A 13,235-nucleotide genomic window follows, 5' to 3' on the forward strand; every position below is an offset into this window, starting at 1 on the left:
TATGCAAATGCAATACGGGTAGTAATAAATTGGCGTGGATGCAACACAAAACTTGATACAGAATCTTGCCCACATAGTCGATGGTGACATTTTGGGACATTCATACTCTTTTGTGCTGTTATTCACCCTAAAAATGACACCATGAGCCACCAGTTGCTTAATGTACCATTTACTTTGTCAAAACTCATTGTGACTTTGATCCATATAATGGACCGCGAGGGACTAGCAAGATTAGTCTTCCTCAATGTTGCAGCGATAAACGCACTCGAGCAAGCTATGGAACAGTGACGAGCTGTAAAACGATTACGCGCGGAAAATGCGAAACAGTAGAGTGAAGGTTGTGTCCGCATCATCCTAGTTTGAACAGCCCTGCCTCAAATATTCCGGGTAGTCTACACGAGTTCGTGAGGGAGCCTTGAACTCAAGCTTCACTTCTGCCGCAGCTCATCAGTAGCGCACGTGTGGTAATAACAATGGCGTATAATACTAATGTATGATGATTGAAATGCGGGGCAAGTGTATTACCGCTACTTGACCAGTACATCCTGTGGGCACCCTACTGGTCGCATTTGACAGGAGTAAATGCACCAAAACAGCAAGGAAACTTTTTAGAGAGCAAAGCGACAGTAACGGACTCCACAACTACTTGCAAGAGCAAGGTAAACAAGGAAAACGGCCGCAGCGTGGAAGAAACAAATTACAACAAACAGTCACATGGACGGACACAGCAGACACCAGCGATCACTAACCTTATAAGTGAAGTGATAAGCGAATGCATAATGCATGGATACCCGTGAAGGCGCATTCCAGACTGAACATTTTTCAAACGTCTTATGCAGAAGAAGTTCAGGGTCAACAAAGGCATCTTGTTGAGACAATGGATGGGCCCGTTCAGCACGCCGCGTTAACATTTGTCTCGTTCGTCTTTCCAGTGTCAATTTGGGCCAGTTGGCGTTCACCCAGGACAACAAAGAAAGGTTCCGCGAGTTCGATTGAGGGGATGGAACAGCTTGTTTGCCGGAGGCTTGAGTTTTGTTGGTGATGGTAGTATCACGCAACACGGATAACAACGGGCTGTATATTTTGTTCTGGTAAGGCGGTTGATACTCCGCTGAAGGAGAGTGGGCAGTCTGCATTGCAAATGAGCAGGCTGAAGCCGATAAAAGAGACAACAATACTTGGTAATACACAAACGGACTTTGGGAAGAATCGCTCAGTGATCAACCTGGGACAATGAATTTTCATTCCGTTCCCACGGAACTAAATACTGGACAGCTAAAATGGTCAAAATCTAGGTCTGACGATGCGACACTAAGTGAATGATGAGAGTCTCTTCTGATTCAATCGATCACTGTTTCTTAATCTCCTCAGTGGCAGAAACTTTTGCTGAATTGGTCACGAGCAGAGGCGATAAAAAAAGAGAAATGCCTTAGGCCTTTAACAATCTGCATCCTTGATTAGAAAAACATGAAACACATAACCGTTAAGGATAGTAGAAAAATCAGGTTAAAAACTCGGGAGACCTCTGTAAACCCTGGTACGCTGCATTTAAGGTTCACTATTCTTACTGCAGTCAGAGTGAACTACATGAATATACATATGCCGGCATACAGCCGGTACACAGCTTATGTACGAAAACAGGCTTCGGAGGTGGCCACGTGCACATTATCGAAAGTGGAAAAGGTTTTTTAGGTATTGGTTACAAGTAGCTGGTACCGGAAACTGAAAGCTGGCTGTGTGACTCACAAAAATGATCCGTAACAGAGAGACGGAGAGTCATGGTCCCGAATTGTGCCAAATTTCGTAAGTAAAGATAGTGTGGTACGCGTGAGCTTTGAAGCGCATCGAAGCGATAACGTTTCCTCTGGAAACGATGGAGAGAAAAGTTGAGCGAATGCTGAGATACTGACAGGTTATTCAACGCATCGGAATGAGAATTAGATGACTGCAGAAGTTGTCGCATATGGGACGCAAGTGCAGTGGGAATGGCACCGCGGCTGGCATCGAGTAAGATAGGACACTGTGAAGAGGTAGAACTCTCCGGAAAAGAGTCATTCTCCAAAACAGACGTTGGGGTGACCGAGCACTCTTCGATTATCAAATCAACACTATTTACTCCATTTGGAGGTCTGAAACTGAAACCAGAGGTAGGAACTGAAATTAGGGGACAGGAGATGTGGGAACATGAGATATGATGACAGCAAGCTATAACCCATTGTATGGCTAGCGAACGGAACTAGCACACCATTGAACTAAGGAATCGAAAGGTTGCTACAACCGCGAAAACTGGACAGCAATGAAGTGAAACTTGACACGTTTCTTAAGCAACTATTATGACAGTATACTTGCCCTGTTGTAGTGGCTGATTCAATTGTGAATAACCCACTGAAATGGAGTCCAGAGGGCACAAACAGGAGTCATTAATTTCATCATGGGAGACGTTGAGTAGAGACAGTTGAGTAGAAACAACATTTAACAATGTTGCCTGTCCGATAGGATGACGCGTCCCATGTATCCCATGTTCAGAACAGGATAAATCGCTATTTCGATTCTGAGCTATAAGCAGAGAGCTCTCTGTTTTATTCGCGCCTCCGATTCCCTAATCCTCTTCAGATAGAGTGACAAGCAGGTTACGACTGGTTCTAGTTACCTTACACAGGAGACATCGATACAATCGCAGTCATCTTGGGAAATATTATAAACGCAATGAAAAATGACTTGCGTTTACACGTACTGAACAAGGTGTCCCCATCGAACAGTGCACACCTTCAGAATCGAGCTAAACTGCACTTTTCATCATGACATACTCTCTGAGCCGTAATTTTGTGGTATTTTGCTGAACAGGTGGAACAGACACGAAATAGCATGAGGGAGAATGTATGGACATTTAGTGGAAATAAAACAGGATATTGTCATCCTGTCTGATTTCCACACAACTTCCCCGTCAGTGGGTACACAGCAACGCCAGAGTTGTCTGAAGCAGCCGAGTCTAATCTGAAGCTTATATTTCTCAGAACTATATATGTTACCCATTTTGGTAGTATGAACTGTATGCACCTTGAGTCAATAGCATGTAACGCTGATTGGGACAACATTCCTATTATTACTATTACCATTATTATTCATTGTGACATGTAGGCTGTGAGGAGTGGACAGGACACCCTACTGGTCACGAACCTGTTGCAGTTTGCGAAGAGAGCAAATGGTGGGTGTACTTGAAATTCGAGCTGCTTTATCAAACATTCTCAGCAATGGATATTCGTCCAACTTATGGGGATCAGAGTAAGTAGACGGGATAAAACTACACCTTTTCCGAACAAGGCGGTTTGATGGCAGTGCGACAGATGAGGTAAATGCACGAATCTGCGAGGCTCGAGTCACGTTCGCTAATCTGAGACACCTATGGCGTCAAAGCGGTATATCCATGAATCTCAGGGGACGACAGTACAAGCTGTTTTGTTGCGTATCTGTGGGTCTTTGACAATCGTGGGAGTTGGTGTCCGCGAATCCGGAAAGAGGTAACTGGAAAGCGAGTTTTCGGTTGTGTAGCGAGGAATTCTGAAGAATGTTTCCAGCATCGGAAGCTGTGTTGTTTAGGTCACATAGTGCATATGCCGAACCACCGTTTGCCGAAGAGAGTGCTGTTTTCCGTGCCCAATTCAGAATGGCTAAAGCAGAGGTGACCAACAATTGAGCTGGCAGAGGGGTATGAAGACTACGATACGTTCGGGCGTTTTTGGCGCTACTCGCCTTGCAGGATGGGAACCGCGTGATTTCCAGTGCGCCTGGTTAGAAACACTGCAAGATATCGCTGTCAACCGGTGTCAGTGGCGTTCTTGTTGTCAGTTTCTATTCAGATTGCCTGAATGAATGTCTGGAGGTGTATGTACCCCGAAATGATTTCGGTAAACTAGTACTAAGTCCCTTCCCCCTCGACTTTTATTCTTTTCTTCACAATGACTCAAATAAATCATGGTTGTACGGCAGCGAAGCATCGGTGTTGAACACTGATGTCGTGCTGTCGATGATAAGGATGATGACAATGATGAGAACACTGATTTTTAACCTGTGGCACATGTGCCACTGGGAGAATGATGTAGGGCAATGCCTGTGGCTAACGACGCAAGGGAAATCCTCAATCTTCATCATTCTATTCTTGTGAGAACAAAGGTTGATCTTAAAAGCCACTGATTCGGACGAACCTGTCAGGCCAACGCATTGTGCACGTTCTAATACCGTGCCTGAAGTCACCGGGTGGAAGACGAAGCACTTTCAGCTGCTGGATCAAAGTAAGTATAGTTTGTTCTCGCGCGACAAAATGTGAAGCTGAGATGATTACTGAAACCTACTCGTGGAGTGTTCAAGTTGGCAGGACTAACACTGAACAACTGATCTAGGGTCCACAGACTTTTGCTAGGTTTATAAATACGATAGATAAATGGACAAATGTTGGTCTCACCGAAACAGTTTCCCTCTTGCAGGTAACAATTCCAAGGTTATAGAAGTTCGCTCATTCGCTTCTGCTCCGGATCGCTCAAAACGCTTTTCTTTGTGTAAGTTGTTGCTTGGACCACTCGTGTTCGGTTGAGGAACATTGGGGCGACTGGTAGTATCCCTACGGTACCTATTGGTGGAGAACTTTTTGCGACTAGCCTGTGATCGGGGACGAAAACTGGGAATCAATCTCGAATGTAGCAGGTCCCTGGTGTGATCGATTGGAGGGCCTGTGCGGAAGGATGCTGTATCGACATGTGGAACTTCTGTGGGAGCTACCATGGAGTGCGGCACTGAAGAACGGAGTGTCAACGGCTCTGCGTTGGTGATAACTTCGTTACTGACCTGAGGAAACAGCTGTAAGTAGCAATCGGTCTAGAAATGGAGAAGAGGAAACCAATTCAACCATGCAGCAAACCTTCGAGGGGGATATGGAGGTTCGGAATGCAAGTACCGAAAGAACTCCAAGATAACCTTATCGAATCGCTTATGTTGGGAGATAGAGAAGATTGACGAGAAACAAGCACACTGATACTGAAAGCCAAATTAAACAACAGCGGCCGGATTTGAGTGGATGCACTTACTCAGCGAAAACCAAGGAAATGTCTGTGTGAAGGAAATAATTACTGAGCCGTCTGACGTCATTCGTTTCACAAAATTCTCCATAACGCGCGGGTCATAAGCTTGAATTCGCTTTCTAAAACGCTTTCCAACATTCGCTAACCACTCATTTCATTAAAAAGGGTGTGTGGTGAGTGTTCTATCTTTCATTTTGACTGAGACCCATCCCCTAGCCCAGATTCACAAGAAACAAGAAAATGCCGATGAAAAGCTGAGACAATTGGAAGCCTCAGTAACACAACAACTGACTATAATTTGGGTGTGATCTGATCGCCGCAAACATGCGAAAGTGGTCTGACATGAATCGAGAGGCCGCCTTGGACTGACTACTCAAATAAAGGATTTCTTACAATGGATAACTATGGCTAGCCACTTAGTGGGTAGGAGCCGCCTAACTGGAGATGTAGATTTTCGCAGCATTCAACGATGTCCAAAATCCGTGAAGCTTTCGCCATGCTGACACAATCGAGCTTTGAGCGTTAGTGTTGACTTTCGATAAAGTTATCGTAGGTCTTATGAAGAAAGTGTAGGATCGGTACAAAGGAGTCTCGTTGGAGAAAATCAACCCAAAAATTAGTCGTGACCGCCGGCGCATAATTCAGCACGGTTGGAATATTTTCAAGAACTGATGGTCAATACCAGCTTGAGCAATATTGTTAGAGATTAGCCTCCCATTCCACAACTCTTGGGTCTCTGGGCTAGACAAGCCTCCAGACGTATGAGAAACTAGTTCCAACTAGGGTCCCCCGGTTAATTCCTGACGGCTGTTGCCACAATAATCAAGACTTTGGGTAGGAATGTTGGGGAAGGTCGAGTCCACTGAGCCAATATTACCGTGGGAAGAATGACCGACAAATGTCAGAAGTTACCGCGATTGGACAACCCTATTCTCTTCCTTCGATTTTTGCTTCCAGCACTTCTTGATTTTTCCTGAGACAGAAGACTCGCCCGCCCCACTACTCTCATTCTCCGAATCCTCAAACATACCAGTTGACAAGCCACCTTGGTGAGCACATTCTCAACTTTGAAACCCGATGCATCTTGTCTCTGAAGACAAAATATATGATTCCAGCAGCGTAACCATTTTGAATGCACCTGCAAAAAAGGTTCAAACCAGCATTACCATATTATTCTGATTTCATTTGTCGAAGAAAGAGTGAAAGCTGGAGTTGGGATTACAACCAATTGCAGAGCTGAAAAAGCTTGACTGACTGGGTCCGTACGAACTGCCGGTTGTGCTATTTTAGGTTAGAATTAAGTATCCAAACACCGACACAGTAAACGCACGTCGTTCACCGTTCTGAGCTCAAATAAAATATACCTGGCAATCCGACACACTACCTACGTCATACGACAAAATCCGATATAGCACTTCCGGCTTGCGACGTGAGCACCCAACTTGGTTGACTTCTCCCAGTTGAAAAGTAACTGAGTGGAGTGTTGATTGCCTGCGCAGGATGTAGGGACAGCGGTAACAGACCGCTACACCCATGCACTTCTCTCTCCGCGATACCTTCACCAATATATATCCGAAACGAGCTTTGACAAATCTAGATCACATCAATCAACCACACGCTAAAAAACGTATCTTCACAAGGAAGGCCAATCTATTGTACCAAAATTAGCAACGGCAAAAGATGAATTCAATTCAATTTTCAATTTATCAGCTACACTAGTTCCAGCTACGGTGGAGTGTGGGGCATACAGTTAAGTCTTGAAGGTGATGGCACGTTAAGTTAGTTTGGTATGTGAGTAGGTAGGCAATGAGGGCGATAACTTTGACGTACTATCGTTCGCATACTCAGTGACTGACTGGGAGCATTTCGACTCCCGAGGTTCCGGAGGCAGGCAGAAAAATTTCAAGCAGCACAGTTTAAGAGGAAGGGTGAGAGAGGACAGTTTAGTGCTGCACCAATGGACCTAGTGAACTCAACCGAAGGCTTAACTTGTACCCGTACGCACCCACAGGAGTTCGCACTCAGTGCCCATTAAGAGATATAAATTTGGAAGAGAGACCATCGGTGTTCGGACATTGCCGAAGTTTCTGACGATCGGCAGGGTCATAAGCGGCTTCCACATGTTTATGACGGTCGGATCATAACGAACAGTTTGACCATCTTAATATTTCACGAATTTCGTTTTCTCTCTGTTGTAGCCAACTGAGTCACAGCGCTCTATCTTCTATTGGTTCATCCGCCCATCTTCATCAGGTATCCTTTTTCTTCTTCCTTATGGTTTTCTCATTCAAGTAATTGATCTATCAAATCGCGATAGAATAAGTCCCACCAGTCTCCTAAATCACCCAGCTATCCCACAAGCACAACACTGGCGACGAGTCTCCCACGATGCCAATTTTAGCTGACCAACGTCAAGTGATTTGGAACACCAGAAAAAGCAGTTTAAGCAAACGCAGCTGAAGCAACAAAGGCAACTTGAGCACACGCAGCTGAAACTTGTAGAAGTGCTGACCAAAATTCTGAATGTTCAGACTCCAGGAGACAACGTTTGTCAACCATCAATTTCACCGACAGACTGTGTTGCTAATTCCACCACCGAATTTACTTTTGACGAGGATGCAGATCGAACTTTCGATTCTTGGTTCAAAAGGCACCAAGATATATTTGAGGTTGACTTCGCCAAGCAAGATGACACACGGAAGGTACGACTGTTACTCAAGGAAATTGGTATACGTGAACATAATCGTCACACGAACTACGTACTTCCTAAGCAGCCCAGCTTCGACAACACTTTCTAGACCCTCACGCATATCTTTGGGGACGACACGTCCTTTTTAAACCTCCGATACCAATCGCTTAAACTGGTCATGAAAGATGATAATTTTGTCGGGTCTACGACATTTGTCAATCAGGAATTCGAGCGTTTCAAGCTCACCAGTGTGGAAGAAAACCAATTCAGATGCCTCATATTTACACCTAGCATCTAATCCCCTCGTCATTCAGACATTCTGACAAGATTGTTCCACCAAACTGAACTTCTCGGATCCAATGACTAAACAGCCCGAGGACGCAGGGGGTAATGCATTACTGTCTCACTCCTAATGCGGCTGCGCACTGCAGAAGCGATTGCGTAGCACCATACTCTTCGTTTTTCAAGTAATTTGACCGTACTGAATAATGCGTCGGCGGTCATGGTCAACCGCTGGGCGATCGCTACCTCTATAATTATGAATAGGCTGGTTCGCTGTGAGAAAGCCTTACAGCCTTTACACTTCTATCGCAGAGCGTAGTGCGAATTTACTTCCTGAGCGCGCTGTAATACGATTATCGGCCGTAGAACTCTCTCGTCTCCATCGGGCTGCTCCCCGTTGGCCCCCTTGGCATAGTTGAACCATGAAGAACGAAATTCCAGCCAGTATAGCCCGCAGGATCATTGTAGCGCAGAAGGCCGATCACCACGACAAGGTGACGGCTTTGAGTCGGGATGAATAGCGCTCAGTCGTACACAGAAAGGCAGCCGATAAGTCCGCAAGAACCTTCACGGTAACTGGGAAGGAGTAATGGAGGACTTCCTGTCTGGAGACCGTCATGCTCTATTTTCTGATGTTTGCGACTCCTCTTGTCGAGAAGTGTATGTTGTCGAGACCAGTCAAAACAGCCCATGTATTAATCCAAATTTTTCTACAAGAGATTGGTAAAACATTTAGAACAATGGTTAAGCAAGTCAGAACTACTAGACGGGCCACAATGATTGCAATGAAGCCGAAGTAACTCAAACGAAACAAGGTGTCCTGCCCATACTTCTGCCGGCCTGCTTTGTTCAAAGTCTGGGGTGAGATTCTTATCGTGTTCCCGTCACGTCCCCTACAGTGCATACGGGAAAAAAGTAGTATATGACGGGTGCTTATTGACTGTCATCTCAGTTTTCGAGGGAGGTTGGATACCGTCTTACGCTGATCAGAGGTAAAGGCTTTATCTGCAACCGAATCGGTGGCAAATATCATTGTCTGCTTTAATCAGAGCGACTAGCAAAAGAAAAGAACAGGCAGCTCCTCTCCGTGGTTGTGGCTGTACGGACTACATTTCCACACCGTAGGAAACGCAAGAAATCCGGCGTTCACAAGCCGCCGATTTTTTCGATAGTTCTGGAGCTGAAAGCCGTCAGTCGCCTCGGACGCCATGTTTCGCCCATGAGTGCATTCACCACCGAGCTATCTAGAGCTCTTGATTTCTTTCTACCTCTTTGAAATCATGACTAAGGGAAAATGAGAAGGCTATGCAAAGACCCCAAATACAGAAGAGTAGACATCGCCCGAGCGCAATGCTAACCTACAATGTATACTCGGATGACATCATTCCTCCCAGTCATTTAACATCGCTTTAATATCGAATGTCGAATTCTTTGCAAAGGAGAGCGGATGTTCACGGGATGCGCATTGCATCTTCAAAGTGCAGAGTCCTACCATGAGACTGGATCGGGAATACTCCGACCCTCTATATAGCAGATAATCTGCCCATGACTGCTAATAAACGTATTGCCTTTGTGTTTTCATGCTATGGAGTATGGAGTGCTATGAAGTATACTATAGAACAAACAAACAGCACTCTGCGTTTGCTGCGATTCGTAATTTTGGCACAGAAAGGTGTCAGATTGTCCACCAACGAGAGGACTTACAGAGATCGTGTACGATTAGGCCTTCTGTACGGTTTGGAAGCCTGGAAAAGATGCATAAGGGCTGCCGGTTTCCGCCCACCACTGTCTCCGACAACTGCCTCCTCCCCCACAAATCTAGTTAATAGGATTAAAAATATCCTGGCACGTAAATGTATATTTGGCAGTGGGCCAAATATACTGCTGAGGATGCACATTCTTCGTTGGTTATTTACTTTTCTTAGGATGTGGAGAGGACATATATCACCTTCAGCGCAGTTTGCGAAACCCCAAACTGAAAACGGAGTGGTGTTTTCCAGGTGACGTCAGGGTAGAGTTAGGTAAGCCCCAACCGAACTATTTGGCAAAATTTACAATCACTCAGTGGATTGAGACCAGGTGACAACCCACTCTATGGTGGGTTGTGATACAGCTGGTAGGCCTGTAACAGCAAACCAGCCGGCTCACCATAGAGTCCTACCTTGAAGCCTCACCACACGTGATGAATTTCGTAGCAGCTCACATCTGTTTTTATATTTTGCTTTCCTGTTTCTATTCCTCCGGCCATGGTGACTGTTTGCTGCATTGTTTAATAGGATATAGCTTGCTTTCCAACTCACACAAAGTCGGAAAATTGCAAACCCTAAGCTGCAGGCATCGAATGCTTGTCAGTCAACAATCACAAAAAAAACAAGCGAAAATGGGCCTCGCGAAACACAGGAGCGTAAATTAAGCACCTTGTCACCGCCTCATAGACTCGTGCGTAGGCACCGGAAAACCATAGAGCGTGCCCAATATCAACCACCAGCCTATTTCGCAAACTGTCCTGAGAATGTGGAGCTTTTAACGTAAGTTTTTCAACGCCTGAAGCTTCAGAAGACGTAACCTCCGAATAAACCGTACAAAAGGGCTTTTCCGTAATTCAAGGACGAATTACGAAGACGCTGTGAAGTTACCATAAAGGCCAAGATCAGCATATACTAATATGCCATGTGCCCGGATTTCATTCACGGTTGTGAACCAGGATCCTTAAAAGGTTAGGACCGTCGGAAAGTTTTCAGTCACCGGTGTCTGCGAAAGATACTTGTTGTTTTCTGATACAGGAAGCGATAACGCGGTGGGAAGATAATTCTGCGATGAGGAAAAGCTGAGTATAGCAACTCAAAATTGTCGAGTTGTGGTTTGGGAATGTCTGTCTGTCTATAGTACTCACAAATCAACTACTTCAGGCTTCTCCAAGCTCTAGCTGGCGATATCGACTTGAATCCACTACAAGACGACCGGACGCAACAGAAGCCGGTATCATTTAGCTAGGTCAAGACATACGTCAATGGTATAATGATTGAATTAACACATGCTTCGACTTCGCTCCAAAAAACGATGATATGGCTGCCGGCTCATCCGAAAACAGAAATCAGTCGCCGTAAGGTATGAAAACACGTAAGCAAAATGAACTACGGCACTATATGAGTCTTCCAGACAAGTCAGTCGAACTTGGATATTTGAAACGCCCTAAATTCCAGACGTTGACATGGACATTCAAACTGAAAACTGGGGACTGAAACAGTTCTCTCCCCGAAAGGGTGGCATTTGATTGGAAAACATAACTAAACTAATCAAACTGATGAGCGTGATTGTTCGGCATCCAACCTCACATCCAGAATGAGAAGTTGGGGAATAACACCAGAAAATAAAGCGGCCAACTTACTCGGCCTGAGTTCACAGACGTATAGGCGCCAAAAAACCAAGAGCCAGAGGCTGGGGAATATATGTTGCAGTCGAGTGAAGCTGCTGCGCCAGACTTTGAAACACTAAGCTCAACATCATTCTTTTTGAACCCTCCCCATTTAGAAGTCGGTGAAGCACCATCCTTGAAGGAGACACTCAAAATTAAAGTGTCCGGAAGAAGAACAACACCACGAGGAACTTCAACGTCAAAGGGTTGGACCAGTGGTAAGGAACCAGGCCGCAGGAAACTAAGTGATAGATTTGTGGCAATAAATGACATACAGATTGAGAGAAGGTCCAGTGCAGTTCGAGTCCAGCGTGATGGATACTGAAATTCTGCTATTGAGGCAGGCTTCTGGCAGGTTGAAATAACCATAGCGTATATCACCATTAGTTTTAAACGGTTTTAAGTAGATGGGAGGCAGACGCTCCGTTTGTGTTGCTGAGAGCGGAAGCATAAATTAGCCTGTGAAGACTAACCTGTGAGAATCATGGTAGCAAGTCCCTGTGAAGGTAAAAGTGCGAACAGGGAAAAATGTAGCGAGGTCACAAGTTTGCACAGATGAACCCAAAAATATAAATCCATATTGAAGTACGCCTTCAGTAAGGCTCCTAAAGAGGAACAAAATGGTATACGTTAGTCTCTGAAAAACAAAGCAAAAAATCACAAAATATACAAGATATACGCTTCAAAAAACTGAGCTGGCATGGACACTCCAGGACCCCAGTGTTCATTGCACAAGTCGGTTAAGCCCTGATTTCAAAATACCTGTCGGTGGCTTTTGAAGTACCAAAGGATATAAGGCGAACGTGGTTTTAAACCGACTCCCCTGTTATTCTGGTGAATCACGACTCCCGCAACTCGCTGGTCCGTCTTGCGGGTTGGTCCTTAGTTGATCAAGGACACCGAATGAATTATCTGAGGCGAACCCCTTCTACCGTTGAGGTATTCGGAAGGTATTCGAATATATCGATCAGGCGAATTGATGGCTACTCCGATATTGTCAAGCAAAGCTTGTTCCTCACCAACGTACACATTCTAACCTGCTCCCGCCAAACTTGGCAACCTACTTTAATTACACCCTGCTCGAAGAAATTGGTGCATTTTAATGAGCAGCGCAACGGATGACGGACAACAAACGGACATCGTTCATTTTAATATCCAAAAATCAGGACACATTTACCTTCCTTCCTCCTTCGCTTTTTTTCACCGCTTTCAGCCGATACAATTTCCAGCCACTGGCCCCACGCCCATAATCATATCCACTGAAGCTCGTCATCGATTACGGTACAACCAATAAGCAGAAACATCAACTCACGACCAGCTAAGCTAGTTGACACACTCCAATCAACAGCGATCTCATAGGCAACCGGCTCCTCAACAAAGTTAGGAGCCTCAAATCGGACACCAGAACTCGGCGAGCTCGATAGACTTCGGAATAAGAGCCGGGTTTCGCATCAGAAAACTCAAAAAGCTTCCTTTAAGGCATGGTGGAAGAAGACCAGTCAATAAGACCATACGTGACGGCCACCTCGTAAACCGTCTGGAAAAACGAAACCGATCCCACATACCTGCACCTAAAAATTCCCTATCCACTCCAAAGCGCTCAAGAGTGATACTCTAAACTCATTCTTCTGAGCTCACCAAGCCATAGAAATACACAGCAATATCAAACCGAACTTACGAAGACCGAAAGAGGTCACTCCCCAAAGTCGAGTAACACAATCAACGTATACCAGGACAAAAACTGATTACGATTCTGCCACACCGTCTGCGTCTTCAA

The 13,235-nt window shown here is 45.2% G+C and overlaps 2 protein-coding genes across 2 annotated transcripts in view; both read right to left on the reverse strand.

Moving 5' to 3' along the window:
- The window catches only part of T265_14181 (hypothetical protein), a gene marked incomplete at both ends in the record, with an annotated part of 19,963 nt that extends 15,094 nt beyond the window's left edge, over positions 1-4,869 (reverse strand). Inside the window, 3 exons of the mRNA XM_009172389.1 lie at positions 750-1,150; positions 1,747-2,135; positions 4,460-4,869. Of these exons, the coding sequence (XP_009170653.1) occupies positions 750-1,150; positions 1,747-2,135; positions 4,460-4,869 (1,200 nt within the window). The remainder of the gene's footprint in view (positions 1-749; positions 1,151-1,746; positions 2,136-4,459) is intronic.
- Positions 4,870-11,431: 6,562 nt separating this feature from the next.
- On the reverse strand, positions 11,432-11,944 carry T265_14182 (hypothetical protein; the record flags this gene model as incomplete). Its single annotated transcript, XM_009172390.1, has 3 exons — positions 11,432-11,699; positions 11,734-11,893; positions 11,932-11,944. Coding segments are annotated over 3 exons (441 nt in total), but the record flags the coding sequence as incomplete, so codon positions are not given.
- Between the last annotated feature and the right edge of the window lie 1,291 nt (positions 11,945-13,235).

This window comes from Opisthorchis viverrini, assembly GCF_000715545.1.
Source record: "Opisthorchis viverrini unplaced genomic scaffold opera_v5_154, whole genome shotgun sequence".
NCBI classification, from domain to species: domain Eukaryota; kingdom Metazoa; phylum Platyhelminthes; class Trematoda; order Opisthorchiida; family Opisthorchiidae; genus Opisthorchis; species Opisthorchis viverrini.